General features: G+C 39.5%; 1 protein-coding gene across 1 annotated transcript in view; it reads left to right on the forward strand.

Annotated features, from left to right (window-relative positions):
- Window positions 1-17,598, forward strand: part of SHCBP1L (SHC binding and spindle associated 1 like) — a 44,889-nt gene that overhangs the window by 15,418 nt on the left and 11,873 nt on the right. The window contains exon 6 of the mRNA XM_070384829.1: window positions 14,842-14,947. Within this exon, the coding sequence (XP_070240930.1) occupies window positions 14,842-14,947 (106 nt within the window). The remainder of the gene's footprint in view (window positions 1-14,841; window positions 14,948-17,598) is intronic.

Genomic DNA, 17,598 nt, shown 5'->3' on the forward strand with positions numbered 1-17,598 from the left:
TTTGCGACCCCATGAATTGCAGCACGCCAGGCCTCCCTGTCCATCACCAACTCCGGAGTTCACTCAAACTCACGTCCATCGAGTCAGTGATGCCATCCAGCCATCTCATCCTCTGTCATCCCCTTTTCCTCCTGCCCCCAATCACCCCCAGCATCAGAGTCTTTTCCAATGAGTCAACTCTTCGCATGAGGTGGCCAAACACCCAGGACTGATCTCCTTTAGAATGGACTGGTTGGATCTCCTTGCAGTCCAAGGGACTCTCAAGAGTCTTCTCCAACACCACAGTTCAAAAGCATCAATTCTTCAGTGGTCAGCTTTCTTCACAGTCCAACTTTCACATACATACGTGACCACAGGAAAAACCATAGCCTTGACTAGACGGACCTTTGTTGGCAAAGTAATGTCTCTGCTTTTGAATATGCTATCTAGGTTGGTCATAACTTTCCTTCCAAGGAGTAAGCATCTTTTAATTTCATGGCTGCAGTCACCATCTGCAGTGATCTTGGAGCCCAAAAAAATAGAGTCTGACACTGTTTCCACTGTTTCCTCATCTATTTGCCATGAAGTGATGGGACCAGATGCCATGATCTTCGTTTTATGAATGTTGAACTTTAAGCCAACTTTTTCACTCTCCTCTTTCACTTTCATCAAGAGGCTCTTTAGTTCCTCTTCACTTTCTGCCATAAGGGTGGTGTCATCTGCATATCTGAGGTTATTGATATTTCTCCCGGTAGTCTTGATTCCAGCTTGTGCTTCTTCCAGGTGGTGTCTTTAGGGTTTTCTATGTAGAGGATCATGTCATCTGCAAACAAAGAGAGTTTTACTTCTACTTTTCCAATCTGGATTCCTTTTATTTCTTTTTCTTCTCTGATTGCTGTGGCCAAAACTTCCAAAACTATGTTGAATAGTAGTGGTGAGAGTGGGCACCCTTGTCTTATTCCTGACTTTAGGGGAAATGCTTTCAATTTTTCACCATTGAGGATAATGTTTGCTGTGGGTTTATCATATATGGCTTTTATTATGTTGAGGTATGTTTCTTCTATGCCTGCTTTCTGGAGGGCTTTTATCATAAACAGATGTTGAATTTTGTCAAAGGCTTTCTCTGCCTCTATTGAGATAATCATATGGTTTTTATCTTTCAATTTCTTAATGTGGTGTATTACATTGATTGATTTGAGGATCTTGAAGAATCCTTGCATCCCTGGGATAAAGCCCACTTGGTCATGATGTATGATCTTTTTAATATGTTGTGGGATTCTGTTTGCTAGAATTTTGTTGAGGATTTTTGCATCTATGTTCATCTGTGATATTGGCCTATAGTTTTCTTTTTTTGTGGCATCTTTGTCTGGTTTTGGTATTAGGGTAATGGTGGCCTCATAGAATGAGTTTGGCAGTTTACCTTCCTCTGCAGTTCTCTAGAAGAGTTTGAGTAGGATAGGTGTTAGTTCTTCTCTAAATTTTTTGGTAGAATTCACCTGTGAAGCCATCTGGTCCTGGGCTTTTGTTTGTTGGAAGATTTTTATTACACTTTTGATTTCCATACTTGTGATGGGTCTGTTAAGATTTTCTATTTCTTCCTGGTTCAGTTTTTGAAGGTTATACTTTTCTAAGAATTCATCCATTTCTTCCAAGTTGTCCATTTTATTGTCTTATAGTTGCTGATAGTAGTCTCTTATGATCCTTTGTATTTCTGTGTTGTCTGTTGTGATTTCTCCATTTTCATTTCTAATTTTGTTGATTTGATTCTTCTCCCTTTTTTTCTTGATGAGTTTGGCTAATGGTTTGTCTATTTAACTTCTCAAAGAACCAGCTTTTAGTTTTGTTGATTTTTTCTATAGTCTCTCTCCTTTGTTTCTTTTTCATTTATTTCTGCCCTAATTTTTATGATTTCTTTCCTTCTACTAACCCTGGGGTTCTTCATTTCTTATTTTTCTAGTTGCTTTAGGTATAAAGTTAGGTTATTTATTTGATTTTTCTGTTGTTTCTTGAGGTAAGCTTGTATTGCTATGAACCTTCCCCTTAGCATTGCTTTTACTGAATCCCATAGGTTTTGGGTTGTCGTGTTTTCATTTTCCTTTGTTTCTAGGCATATTTTGATTTCTTCTGTGATTTGTTGTTTATTCAAAGCGTGTTGTTTAGCCTCCATATGTTTGTATTTTTAACAGTTTTTTTCCTGTAGTTGATATCTAATCTTACCTCATTGTGATCAGAAAAGATGCTCAAAATGATTTCAAATTTCTTGAATTTACCAAGGCTAGATTTATGGCCCAGGATGTGATCTATCCTGGAGAATGTTCCGTGTGCACTTGAGAAAAAGGTGAAATTCACTGTTTGGGGATGAAATGTCCTATAGATATCAGTTAAGTCTAACTGGTCCATTGTATCATTTAAAGTTTGTGTTTCTTTCCTAATTTTCTGTTTAATTGATCTGTCCATAGGTGACAGTGGGGTATTAAAGTCTCCCACTATTATTGTGTTACTGTTAATTTCCCTTTTCATACTTGTTAGCATTTGCCTTACATATTGCGGTGCTCCTATGTTGGATGCATATATATTTATAATTGTTATATCTTCTTCTTGGATTGATCCTTTAATCATTATGTAGTGTCCTTTGTCTCTTTTCACAGCCTTTATTTCAAAGACTATTTTATCTGATATGAGTATTGCTAATCCTGCTTTCTTTTGGTCTCCATTTGCGTGAAATATCTTTTTCCAACCCTTCACTTTCAGTCTGTGTGTGTCCCTTGTTTTGAAGTGGGTCTCTTGTAGATAGCATATACAGGGGTCTTGTTTTTGTATCCATTCAGCCAGTCTTTGTTTTTTGGTTGGGGCATTCAACCCATTTACAGTTAAGGTAATTATTGATAAGTATGATCCTGTTGCCATTTACTTTGTTGTTTTGGGTTCAAGTTTATAAACCTTTTCTGTGTTTCCTGTCTAGAGAAGATCCTTTAGCATTTGTTGACAAGCTGGTTTGGTGGTGCTGAATTCTCTCAGCTTTTGCTTGTCTGTAAAGCTTTTGATTTCTCCCTCATATTTGAATGAGATCTTTACTAGGTATAGTAATCTGGGTTGTATGTTTTTCTCTTTCATCACTTTAAGTATGTCCTGCCATTCCCTTTTGACTTGAAGAGTTTCTATTGAAAGATCAGCTGTTATCTTTATGGGAATCCCCTTGTGTGTTATTTGTTGCTTTTCCCTTGCTGCTTTTAATATTTGCTCTTTGTGTTTGATCTTTGTTAATTTGATTAATGTGTCTTGGGGTGTTTCACCTTGGGTTTATCCTGTTTGGGACTCTCTGGGTTTCTTGGATTTGGGTGGTTATTTCCTTCCCCATTTTAGGGAAGTTTTCAACTATTATCTACTCAAGTATTTTCTCATGGCCTTTCTTTTAGTCTTCTTCTTCTGGACCCTATGATTTGAATGTTGGGGGTTTAACATTGTCCCAGAGGTCTCTGAGGTTGTCCTCATTTCTTTTAATTCTTTTTTCTTTTTTTCTCTCTGTGTCATTTATTTCCACCATTCTATCTTCCACCTCACTTATCCTGTCTTCTGCCTCAGTTATTCTACTGTTGGTTCCCCCAGAGTGCTTTTGATGTCAGTTATTGCATTATTCATTATTGATTTACTCATTTTTATTTCTTCTAGGTCCTTGTTAAACATTTCTTGCATCTTCTCAATCTATTTATCTGTAACTCTATTTTGTTTTCAAGATTTTGGAGCATTTTTACTATCATTATTCTGAATTCTTTTTCAGGTAGACTCCCTATCTCCTCCTCTTTTGTTTGGTTTGGTGGGCATTTATCATGTTCCTTTACCTGCTGAATATTTCTCTGCATTTTCATTTTGTTTAGGTTGCTGTGTTTGCGGTGGCCTTTCTGTAGCTGGAAGTTTGTGGTTCCTCTTTATTGTGGAGGTTGCTCCCTGTGGGTGGGGTTGGACTAGTGGCTTGTCAAGGTTTCCTGGTTAGGAAACTTGCATCTGTCTTCTGGTGGATGGAGCTGGATTTCTTCTCTCTGGAGTGCAATGAAGTGTCCAGTAGTATGTTTTGAGGTGTCTATGGGTTTGGTGTGATTTTGGGCAGCCTGAATTTTAATGCTCAGGGCTGTGTTCCTGCGTTGCTGGAGAATTAGTGTGGTATGTCTTGCTCTGGAACTTGTTGGCTCCTGGGTGGAGCTTGGTTTCAATGTAGATATGGAGGCTTTTGGATGAGCTTTTGTCGATTAATGTTCCCTGGAGTCAGGAGTTTTCTGGTGTTCTCAAGTTTTAGATTTAAGCCTCCTGCCTCTGGCTTTCAGTCTTATTCTTAAAGTAGCCTCAAGACTTATCCATCCATACAATACAGATGATAAAACATCTTGGTTAATGGTGAAAAGATTCTCCACAGTGAGGGACACCCAGAGAGGTTCACAGAGTTACATGGAGAAGAGAAGAGGGAGGAGGGAGATAGAGGTGACCAGGAGGAGAAGAGGGAAAATCAAAAGGGGAGAGAGCAGTCTAGCCAGTAATCAATTCCCTGTGTGCCCTTCACAGTCTGGAACACCCAGAGAGGTTCATGGAGTTACATAGAGAAGAGAAAATGGAAGAGGGAGATAGAGGTGACCAGGAGGAAAAGAGGGGGAGTCAAAGGGGAGAGACCAGTCTAGCCAGTAATCAGTTCCCTAAGTGTTCTCCACAGCCCAGAACACCCAGAGAGATTCACAGAGTTAAGTAGAGAAGAGAAGGGGAAGGGAGGAGACAGAGGTGACCTGGGGAAGGACAGGGAGAGTCAAAAGGGGAGAGAGCAATTAAGCCAGTAATCATACCCCTAAGTAAAAATGGGTACTGAAGATTAGATTCTTAAAGGTACAAAATTGATAACAAATACCAAAAAGCAAAGATTAAAAATCTAGAGTAGAGGTTAGACTCTCAAAAATATATTAAAAATACAAAACAAAATCAATCACAAAAATTATAAAATATATATATATGAAATTTGCTTTAAAAATAGGGTCATTTTTTTTGCAAGGTAGTAGTAGGTTATAATGGAGAAGGCAATGGCACTCCACTCCAGTACTCTTGCCTGGAAAATCCATGAATAGAGGAGCCTGGTAGACTGCAGACCATGGGGTTGCGAAGAGTCGGACACGACTGAGCGACTTCACTTTCACTTTTCCCTTTCATGCATTGGAGAAGGAAATGGCAACCCACTCCAGTGTTCTTGCCTGGAGAATCCCAGGGACGGGGGAGCCTGGTAGGCCACCGTCTGTGGGGTCTCACAGAGTCGGACACGACTGAAGCGACTTAGCAGCAGCAGCAGTAGCAGTAGGTTATAAAAATGAAAATTAGAGGAGTAATAAAGAACTTAAAAATTTAAAAAGTAGAAGGGGGAGGGGAAAATATTTAAAAAGTAAAAAAATTTAAAAAAATGATAATAGTAAAAATATATCTAGGAATTTCTTTGGAGCTGTTTAGGGCAGTGTGGGGTCAGTTCAGTTTCAGATAGTTCCTTGTTCCAGCTTGTACTTCTTCTCAAGGTCTGTAGGCCCCTTCCAATGCTTAGTCAATGCTAACTACAGGGTTTTAATCTGTTGCACCTGGCACTTCTAGAGTGGTTCCCTCTTCTTTGTTTATTTTGGCTTCCTCTGTTTGCAAGTCTCTTTGGTGTCTAATTTCCCCCCTGACACAAGAGGGCAAAGGTGGTCACTTATTTAGTCTCACTTGTTCAGTTGTGCTATGGGAAGGGAGGAACACTGCAAACAAATATCACTGGCATGTGTGGGGAGTACTCTGTTATGGACCACACTGGGTTTGCCCCAGCTCATGGCGGTATGTGCTTTCCTGGTCTACACTGCTCAGGCTCTGCAGGAGAACTGTCCAAAGCAGGCCCTGCATTTCGTACACTTCCCAGGTCTAAGATGCTCAGGTTCAGGTTCTCAGATACTCCACAAAGGCACAGACTTGGTTGGGCGTGCGTTTTGTGCCCTTGCCAGGTCCGAGCAGCTCAGGTGACCAGGTGCTTGGAGAGCACACTGTCCCAGGTGGGCTGTGCATCTGAATCCCTCCCGGTCCCAGCTGCTTGGTTTCCTAGGTGCGTCTCAGGTGTGCTGTGTGTCTCCTCTGGGGAGCTGATCTCTGGCTGCAACCCTCCTGGCAGATGTCAACTGTCCAGGATCCCAGGAAGACTTGGTTAGCAACTCGGAGCCTGCTCACAGTTTGGTGGAGGATGCATCTCTGGGGCCAACATTGCCTCTCATCTTCTGGCTCTGGTTCTCGCCCGCCTGCCTCTCTGCCTCTGGCAAGGGGAGGGGCTGGTCCAGAGCCGGCTAGCTCTCCTTTGGTATTTATGCAATCCTTTGTTCTGTGAGCGGGCCAGGCTGTGCCTTAGGTTAGAGCTTTTTGCTGAAAGTTCTCTCTCTCTCTCTGTCTTTTTCTGTCTCTGGCTATCCCACAGTTTGGGTTGCTATCTCATGTTAGGTCCCTCAGATTGTCTTCAGGGCATTCAGGCCTGGTCCTTACCTTAAGCGTTCAACCCGCACCTCCCTGTCCAGCCCCCACTCGCTGGTGGTGGACACAGCATCTGGGCTACTTCTCCGCTGGGAGCTGCAGTTAGGCGTGTGTTCTGTGGGTTTTTTTTTTTTTTTTTCCTTCCTCCTGGTTATGTTGCCCTCTGAGATTCCAAAACTCCTCACAGACCCACTGGTGAGAGGGTTTCCTGCTATTTGGAAACTTCTCCTCCTTCATGACTCCCTTCCTGGGATGGGTCTCCATCCCTAACTCTTTTGTCTCTTTTTTCATCTTTTATATTTGTCCCACCTTCTTTCAAAGAGAATGAGCTGCCTTTCTGAGGGCCTGGTGTCCTCCACCAGTGTTCAGAAGTTGTTTTGTGGAAGTTTTTCAGCATTCAGATGATCTTTTGATGAACTCATTGGGAGAAAGTGGTCTCCCTGTCCTATTCCTTCATCTTCCATGGTCATTCTTTTATCATATCACTTATCATATATCACCCCAATTGAAATAAGTTATAAAAATAGACATCTAATTTATGCTTTTGAACTGTGGTTTTGGAGAACATTCTTGGGAGTCCCTTGGACTGCAAGGAGATCAAACCAGTCAGTCCTAAAGGAAATCAGTCCTGAATATTCATTGGAAGGACTGATGCTGAAGCTGAAGCTCCAATATTTTGGCCACCTGATGCGAAGAACTGACTCATTGGAAAAGACCCTGATGCTGGGAAAGATTGAAGGCAGGAGGAGAAGAGGACGACAGAGGATGAGATGGTTGGATGGCATCACTGACTCGATGGGACATGAGTTTGAGTAAGCTCTGGGAGTTGGTGATGGACAGGGAAGCCTGGTGTGCTGCAGTCCATGGGGTCACAAGGAGTCTGACACGACTGAGCGACTGAACTGAACTGAACTGAATTTATGAGATAAGCACAGGTACAACTACCAATATTGGAAAATTATTTTTATATGAGCTGAATTCACTGAAATCAATGTTCTGGGGTTTTTTATTTTTAAAAATCTCATAAATCTAGTCCTTTCCTTACCTTTCTTCTTTACCTTCTTAATTTTGGCCAAAGCATAAGAAAAGAGTCAGGAGACATTGTCCACATATAAAATGCAAAGTAGAGAGTGAGAATTTGTGGCATTTTGGTTTGAGGGTCATCACCAGCTGTTAATAGCTCAGGTAGCAAAAAAGTGCCATCTTACTGTTTCAAGGTGACACAAAGGACAGAGTTCAAGGCTGACAGAGTAGCTGGAAATTTAGTTGGGATATTCTGAAAGTGAGAGAGCTGCAAAAGGAGTGAGACCCAAAATTTGAGCAACAGAGAATCTCAACAGAGAAATGAAAAGTATAATAAAAAAGAACCAAGAATTTCTGGATTTAGCTCTGACATGCAAAGAGCTTGTGAGTTATCATCCTTATCCTTACAATAAGAAAAAAGCTGAACAAACTTGAAAATTACTTTCTTGGAACCATCAGAGAACTGAGATCACAGGACAAACTGCCACCCTAAAATTTGGAGAAAGGTAAATTCAGAGAGTCACAGCTAAGATCTGCTTATCTTGAACAGAACCAGCTAGAGCCATAAATTATAAGAACATTTAAATGGTAATTTTGATAGATTGCTGGATGCTGAATGATAACTAGTATCAAAGAAACTCACAGGGAGCTGCAGTTATTAGTGAGATCCCATACCTTTGTGGGGTTTTACCTCTAGGAGTCTCACTAGGTTCTCAGTGAAGAGCCAAGAAAGATTCTGTTATGACTCTGGAAGGGTGAAGGGAAAAGTACCCATTATGAAATATACCCAGAGCATTCTCCATAATAAAGATCTGCTATTCTCCAGGAGAAAAGTCTTTACCAGAGTTTTTTGCCACCTAGAGGAAAGGCATTTCTCTGACTCTAGTCCCTTCTAGCCTTCCTGTCTGGGGAAAAAGAGGATTAAGAACAGTTGTGAAGGTCACAGTCCAGGGACATAGACTCAGTAAAAGACCAATAAGTAATCACAAGAGTATAGACACTTCCTCTCTGCTAAATCTTAAAACCATACCAACAAGATTACAGGATAATAACTGGATTATAGTTAAAAGAGCTGTAAGACACAGACTCTTCTAAAGAGTAGTTTGGGGCTTCTAAAGGAAGCCCGAAGATATACAGGGACCGAAAATTGGAAATTACAGGAATTTGAAGCCTCTGACACATAAAGCTACAGCAAATAAACATAGGCTACCTCCTGGTTGGATTAATAATTGATCTACTTCACTTCCTGTTAGCCATGTGTAGGTTTCAAAAAAAAAATTATGATATGCTAAAAGGCAAGGAAATAAACCAAGTCTGAGGAGGGAAAGCAAGCATCAATAACAGACTCAATTATGATTTTGGAATTTATCAGACAGGAAATTTAAAATAGCTATGATTGGGACTTCCCTGGAAGTTCAGTGGTTAAGACTCTGTACTTCCACTGCAGGGGGCACAGGTTCGATCCCTGGTCAGAGAACTAAGATCCCACACACCATGCAGTGCAAACCAAAAAAAAAAAAAAGTAGCTATGATTAATATGTTAAGGACTTTAATGGAAAAAAGTATACAATATGCAAGAAAAAAATGGATAATGTTCAAGCAAAACATGGAAACTGTAAGAATGAATGAAAAGATCATTCTAAAAATCAAAGACACTGTAAATAGAAATGAAGATTTCCTTTGAATGGCTCATGAATAGATGGGACACAACTGAGGAAAGAATCAGAAAGCTTGAGAAATTGTCTCAAACTGAAATACAAAGAGAAAAAATAATGAAAAAAGATCTAAGAATTGTGGAGTAGTTTCAAAGAATGTAGCACATGTGCAATTGGAATACTAGAAGAGAAGAAAGCAAATGCAACTGAAAAAAAATTCAAATTCATCAGAGCAGATCAGATCAGATCAGTCGCTCAGTCCTGTCCGACTCTTTGCGACCCCATGAATCGCAGCATGCCAGGCCTCCCTGTTCAAATTCATAATGGTGAAAATTTTCCAAAATTAAATGAAAACACCAAACCGCAGATCCAAGAAGCTTAGAGACCACCAAGTAGGACAAATACTCCCAAAATGTGCAAATAGGCATATTATACTTAAACTGAAGAAAACCACAGATAAGAAAAAATCTTGAAAGAAGCCAAGAGGGTAAAGAAACCCTACCTGTGTGTGTGCATTTAGTTGTTCAGTCATGTCCGACTCTTTGCAATCCCATGAACTGTAGCTTGCCATGCTCCTCTGTCCATTGGATTTTCCCAGAAAGACTACTGGAGTGGGTTTGCATTTCCTACTCCAGGGATCTTCCCAAACCAGGGAGTGTACCTGTGTCTCTTGCATCTCCTGTGTTGGCAGGTGGATTCTTTGCCCCTGAGCCACCAGGGAAGCCAACACCTTTTTTTTTTTTTTTGGCAAAGTCTTCCAAAAAATAAAAAGAGAAGGGACTACTTCCCCAACTCATTCTATGAGGCTATTATCACCTTGATACCAAAACTATAGAAAGATATCACAAGAAAACTGCAGAAAATACCCAGTATAAATATAGATGCAGGGACTTCCCTTGAGGTCCAGTGGTTAAGACTCTGAGCGTCCAATGCACAGGATGTGGGTTCAACCCCTGGTCAGGGAACTAAGTCCCACAAGCTGCAGGACACAGCCAAAAGACTTAAATAAAAAATAAGTGAATAAAATAAGTAAATATAGATGCAAAATCTTCAATAATACTTTAACAAACTGGGTCTAACAACATATGAAAAAGATTAGACACTATGACAAGTGGAATTTATGCCAGGAATGCAAGGTTGGTTTAACATATGGAAATAAATCAATATAATACACAATAAAGCCACACTATCATCTCAAAAGTTACAGAAAAATCATTTGACAAAATTCCTCTTTCGTGATAAAAATTCTAAAAAAACTTAGAATAGAATGGATCATCCTCAACCTGTTTAAGGCCATCTGTGAGAATCCTATAGCATCATATTTACCAATGAAAGAATGGATGTTTCCCCGCCTAAGATAAGGAACAAGACAATGATGTCCACTCTTGTATTCAGTTGTGCTGGAGGTTCTAGCCAGAGCAATAGGAAAGAAAAGGAAATAAATTCATCCAGATCCAAAAAGGAAAATGAAAATTATCTCTACTTGCAGATGACATAATCTTGTATGTAGAAAATCCTAATGAATTGATGCTTTTGAACTATGGTGTTGGAGAAGACTCTTGAGAGTCCCTTAGACTGCAAGGAAATCCAACCAGTCCATCCTAAAGGAGATCAGTCCTAGGTGTTAATTGGAGGGACTGATGTTGAAGCTGAAACTCCAGTACTTTGGCCACCGGATGCAGAGAGCTGACTCATTTGAAAAGACCCTGATGCTGGGAAAGATTGAAGGCAGGAAGAGAAGGGGACGACAGAGGATGAGATGGTTGGATGGCATCACTGACACAATAGACTTGGGTTTGGGTGGACTCCAGCAGTTGGTGATGGACAGGGAGGCCTGGCGTGCTGCAGTTCATGGGGTCACAAAGAGTCGGACACAACTGAGCGACTGAACTGAATAATGAAATATTTTTCTGTGATGTAAAGAAATTGCTGATATACAAAATAACATGGTGGATCTCAAAATAGTCTGACTGAAAAACTGCAGACACAAGAGAGTACATAGCATATTCTACTTTAAAATTCCATTTTAAAATTCTGAAAAAGGTACTGGTACTGATGAACCTATTTGCAGGGCAGGAATAGAGATGCCGACGTAGAGAACAGACTCACGTACACAGCTGGGGAAAGAGAGGGAAGGACGAATTGAGAGAGTAGTATTGAAACATACACATTACCATATATGAAATAGAGAGCTAATGGGAAGTTGCTGTATAATGCAGGGAGCTCAACCCAGTGCTCTGTGACAACCTAGAGGGATGGAATGGGGTGAGGGGTGGGAGGGAGGTTCAATAGGGAGAGGACACGTGTATACTTATGGCTGATTCACATGGCTATATAACAGAAACCAACACAACATTGTAAAGCAATTATCCTCCAATTAAAATTACAAGAAAGGAAAATCTATGACAAAAAGATTAGTGGGTTTCTGAAAGTCGATGCTGAGGACTGACTGCAAAGATGTATGAAGGAACTTGTACGATGGGAATGTTCTATATCTTGAGTGTTATGATTGAGTTGCTGCTAAGTGACTTCAGTCGTGTCCGACCCTGTGCGACCCCAGAGACGGCAGCCCACCAGGCTCCCCCGTCTCTGGGATTCTCCAGGCAAGAACATTGGAGTGGATTGCCATTTCCTTCTCCAATGCATGAAAGTGAAAGGTGAAAGTGAAGTCACTCAGTCGTGTCTGACTCTTAGCGACCCCATGGACTGCAGCCTACCAGGATCCTCCATCCATGGGATTCTCCAGGCAAGAGTACTGGAGTGGGGTGCCGTTGCCTTCTCTGACAATAGTATATAGTACCACCTATAATCTTTTTTTTTTGGATGAAATGTCAGAACATTTATTCACCTGAAGCCCATCAGTTGAGCCTTCTCCAGAACCCTCCTGATGGGTTCAAAATCCCTGCAGTAGAATGGTAGTCTTGGCCTTGCACTCTGCCCTATGAAGGAGAAATGAGCTCCTGACAAATGAGAGACGCCCACTGATCTACATTTCTCCTTGAGTGCAGCTACTTCTTCCAAAGGCTGGAAGGAGCAGGGTTTGACCTCTTCCTTCTGCTTTTATACCGGGTAGTTTGAGGCAACAATTGTAAGTGTGTGTGTCTCTTCTGCAGTTCCAGGCTCTTCTGGCCAGCTGGTCCTCAAAACTCAGAGGGTAGATTTTTAATTGAATCTTAATATTACCAAGCTTCTAGATCTAAATGTCAGGGGGATTGAAGAACTTTTGAAATGATGCCTTGTTATTCAATTAGCCAAATTATGTGGGAAATTCTATAGATCAACAAACAAATATCAGGGAATTCCCTGGTGGCCCAGTGGTTAAGACTCCAGGCTTCCACTACAGGGGACACAGATTCGATCCCTGGTGGGACAACTAAGATCCTACATGCTGCAGGGCCAATAATTAAAAATAAACATCATAAAAGAGAATGGGTAATTAGTATAAATGAAAAAAGATAGATTTAGATATTTAAGATATATTGATCAAATTTAGTGTATGGACCTTGCTTGGCTCTTGATTCACATAAACCAATGGTAAAAATATCTTCCAGAGCTAAGTGCAGACATTTGAACACAGACAAAGTGTTAGATGATGTAGGGGCACTATTATTAACCTTGTTTGGTGTAATAATGATACTGTGGTTATGCTATTTTAAAAAGTGGCTACCTGTTGGATATACATACTGAGGTATTTACAAGTCAAATTAAACCATAGCTGGGATTTCCTTTAAAATATTCTGGTGACTATGATAGGGGAAAATGTTGTGAGAATGAGATAAATGACAGTTCTCGAAAGTAGTGATGGATGGATATATATTAAATATATATATATATTCTCTACTTTTAAATATACTATTTTTTCTACTTTGGATATGTTTGAAATTTTTCATAATAAAGAACTGGGGATTTTGTTTGTTGAATTTTAAATAGGTTATGTTCACATAGGTTATAGCCATCAGAGTGAGTTCAACATGAGTATTCCCTATCTTTACCCACACACTCAATGACTGTCAGTCACAAATGAGAGGAATGAGTCAGTGGTGAAGAAAACAGCAAAGCAAGTGGGCAGAACAGTGGCAACTGGTACCCACCTCTGTATTTGGGATGAGTGGGGAGTTGTAGGACCGTGACAAATGGAAGGTCACAAACATGATTGAGTTAAATGGGTGTGTACATTTGTGAAGTCTCAGAGAGAGGTTCACTTAAAATGAGTGTTATGTAAATTATACCTTATTAAAAATATAGCTTTGAAAATCACTGACATAAACCTTTAATTTTAAAGCTAGGATTGTATGATAAACTATTTCCTGCACGTAAGATGCTTTACTCTTTGAGCAACTAGTAATTATATATATGGTGAAAAAAATGTATGAGTAGTTCTCTTTCTCAAATCAAAATTTGCTTAAATAGGTATAAAAGTGCTGAATGGGTTTGATGTTGAAATGTCAAATGAAACTTTTCCTTTGGAGGACATTGCTAATATCTTAGAGTTCAAAATTCAATCATTGGAATGATAAATATGTAGGAACAGTTCTCTGAAATGTTAAGCTTCACAAAAATATTGGTAACTGAGGTATTGCTTATATGTGGAACCTAAAAAGAAGGGTGCAGATGAACTTAGTTACAATACAGAAGTAGAGTCACAAATGTGAAAACAAGCTCATGGTTACCAGGGTATAAGGGGGAGGGGAGAGAAGTAAATTGGGATTGACATATACACACTGCAAAGTGTATATAAAATAGATAACTAATAAGGACCTTCAGTTATAACACAAGGAGCTCTACTGTATACTCTGTAATGGCCTATATGGGAAAAGAATCTAAAAAAAGGGTGGATATATGTATATGCATAACTGATTCACTTTGCACTACACGTCAAACTAACACAACCTTATAAATTAATTATATACCAATAAATTATTTTAAATATTGATAATTGAAACATAAGCTGAAAAATATTGGTTTTAATGCTGCATCAAGTGATAAAGTGCTGCAGAGAACCCAAAAGATTACCCATACAGTAAATATGGCTGACAGTAATGATAAAAGTTATACTCAATTTTTTTTCTTTCTTTTGATAACACTTAAATGATGAATAGGAAACAGGAACTGTAAGGGAAAGCAGAAAGAAGACAAAGAATGGAATTATCTAAAAGTGCTGAATAGCAACCAGTTAAAAACAATGAAGAAAGAAGCTAGAATTGTTTAATGGAGGCCAACAGCCAACTTATCCTGCTTCAAAGGATAAGTTCTCCATAGATACAAAAACAATTAATTAAACGTAGTCTCTCAAATTAGGCAGGTCCCCAAATATTCTTATACCTCAGTAGCACAGACATAACCTATCTCTGCTTTGAGTGTCTACAATTCAATGTATTATGAAAGTATAATCAGGAAATTTTCTACTGTACTGAAAAGTTAAGATGATTGAGGTATTGATTGTAGTGAGTTGCATGCAGATTTTCAGAGTTCAAAAGATTTCAGAGTTCAATGGTTTAAACACTCAGTTATTTAAAAGATCTCAATTATTCCATCACTCTCAAATTGCTCATTGCTCTCAAGAAGCTCAAAATGAATGGAACCTATTACTCAAAGATGCTTAGTACCAAGTTTTAAGTAGGTGTACCTTAAGTATTTTTCATACTGATTTAATTAAAATACATGTTTTCAATTTCAGAGTTCATGGACCCTTCTTTCCAAGAATTCTGAGGCGTAGGAAAGGAAAAAGAAACTTTGGAAAGACTATAACACATATCGTAGCAAAAGTGATGACTACTGACATGGTAAGTAATACATTTTATTCTTATTTGTTCATTTAAGTTTAGCTGCATATAATTAGAAAACAAGCTCTTTGAAGGTTGGATTCTTGTCTGACGTTAATGTCTCTGTTACACCCAGCTCAGTGATTGACATAATATAGGTACAAAATAAATAAATGTCCACAACTATTTACAGAGTACTAATCTTGTTGCCAGGTGCTATGCTAGCACCTATGGGAGATGCTATGCTAGCATCTATGGGAGAGAAATATGAGAAATACTGCATTTGAAGGAGATACACTTTTGAACCAGACCCACAATCGTGCTTCTTCCATACATCTGAGCAGTTTGAATGATGGTGGAGATGTTGTTTAGTGGAAGCTGAGTCATGTCTGACTCTTTTTGTGACTCTGTGGACTGTAGCCTGCCAGGCTCTTCTGTCCGTGGGATTTCCCAGCAAGTGTACTGGAGTGGGTTGCCATTTCCTTCTTCAGGGGATCTTCCCAACCCAAGGATCAAACCTACATCTCCTGCATTGGCAGGCGGATTCTTTACCACTGAGCCACCTGGGAAGACCTGTGGTGGAGACACGGACAAGTAAATAGGCTATTGCAGTTGCAACACAGAATAATATAATAGTAAATGCTACGATAGGAGTATATACAGGAGGCACTTAGGATGGGTACATAAGCAGAGTTAGGAATTCTGGCAACGTTGCCTGAAAGAAATAATGCAGATGAAACCTAAAGGATGAGTGTAAATTTAACTAGCCCAAGTGGGGAAATGTTCTAAGTCATCTCACTAGACCTCTCAGTAGTATTTCACAGCTGTCTCCTTGAATAGTTTTTCATGGTCTTCTGTTATCATATTTTGCTGGTTCAATCTCTCTAATTGTTGTTGTATTTTTTCTCCTTCTGTCCTCTAAATGCTTGGAACTTATCTTTTTTCTGCACTATAATATGCCTAAGTGATTTATGTGATCTTTTCCCATGACTTCAGTTATATACATTAATAATCTAAAATGTGTATCCACAGCCCACATTTTTTGTTCTCAGGCCCAAACCGGTATGTCTAGCTACCTATTGCTCATCACCCCTTAATTATGTCCTGAGTACTTCAACTCAGTGTCCACAATTAAATTCATGATCTTATCAAGTAACTAGATTATCTTCTAATGTTCTCTGTTTCAGTAAACGGCACCACCATCTACCCAATTGTTAATTACCATCTTCTGAGAGTTTATCGTCCCCTTGTCACCTTCATATACCCCTTCCTCCCTCACTAAACCACGTCTTGGCGTACACCATGTTGTTTCAGAGAGCTACCGTATGTCCTTTAGGTCTCAATTTAAATGTCGTTTCCATAGAAAAAAACTTGCTCAACCTTCAGAATACATAGACTACATACTGTGCACCCTGCATGTTCCCTTACTGTCACTTTTCCTTATCATAACTGTGCTAAATATTTTCTGTGGCTACCTATTGAATGTCTGTCTCATTTACTATTAATATACTAGCTATTAAGAGCAAAGGGAGTATGTTTACCATTCATGTAGTCACCTAGCATGATGATTGGTATAAGGTGGGTGGTGAGCATTTTTCATTGAATAGTAAATGAGTACATGTTTGACAGAGAATGGGGTATATATGAGGAACTAAAAGAAGTCCAGAAAGGATGGTATTTAATACCTAGTAGGAGAATGAATCGGAGAAGGCAATGGCACCCCAGTCCAGTACTCTTGCCTAGAAAATCCCATGGACGGAGGAGCCTGGTAGGCTGCAGTCCATGGGGTCGCTAAGAGTCAGACACGACTGAGCGACTTCACTTTCACTTTTCACTTTCATGCATTGGAGAAGGAAATGGCAACCCAATCCGGTGTTCTTGCCTGGAGAATCCCAGGGACAGGGCAGCCTGGTGGGCTGCCATCTATGGGGTCGCACAGAGTCAGACACGAATGAAGCGACTTAGCAGCAGCAGCAGCAGGAGAATGAATAGAGATAAAGCCTGGCCTATTAGACTGGTCTTATCTGTTATCCTACCAATTTTTATTATTTTAAATAAAATTTAATTTCCTTTGACTTGCTTACTGGATCAGATTTTCAATAACATTAATTATTCCACCAATTTTATTTGTAAACATCTTTTGAAACATCATTGTAAAGTAAGGTATAGATTTTATCTCCAGCCTTTTAAAATATTTTTTTTTTTACCTATCTTTATTTGTTTTTAAATGTTTTTGGCTTTATTTTCCTATATAACAGTAAAATGTTTCTGTGATTTTTGTTCAATGCTTTGCAACCCTGTCTTCATTTGTATAAGTAAATATCCACAAACTTCAGACAACAGGACAATGAGAGGAAGACTACTCTGAGAAGGCAGCATCATCAATTTCTACTTTGCTTAGATCTTTGATTTTAGATTTACCTTTGAGGTGGACAAAATATTTTAATTTGGTGTACCTAGTCACAGCTGTGTATATAAGCCTTTAACAGTTTTCTCAACTTTGAAGATTCTTTAGTCTTTTTCCTGCTCTGTACTCTCCTTAAACAGTTTTAATCCACGCCCATTATCATTATGCTGGTGATCTTTACAAGCAGTGTAGTGAAAAGGCATGGACTTTGTAGTCAGGTAGTCCAGTGTTTAAATAGGCTGTTTTGGGCAAGCAGCCTAACTCT

This window comes from Bos mutus, chromosome 16 (genome assembly GCF_027580195.1).
Source record: "Bos mutus isolate GX-2022 chromosome 16, NWIPB_WYAK_1.1, whole genome shotgun sequence".
NCBI classification, from domain to species: Eukaryota; Metazoa; Chordata; class Mammalia; order Artiodactyla; family Bovidae; genus Bos; species Bos mutus.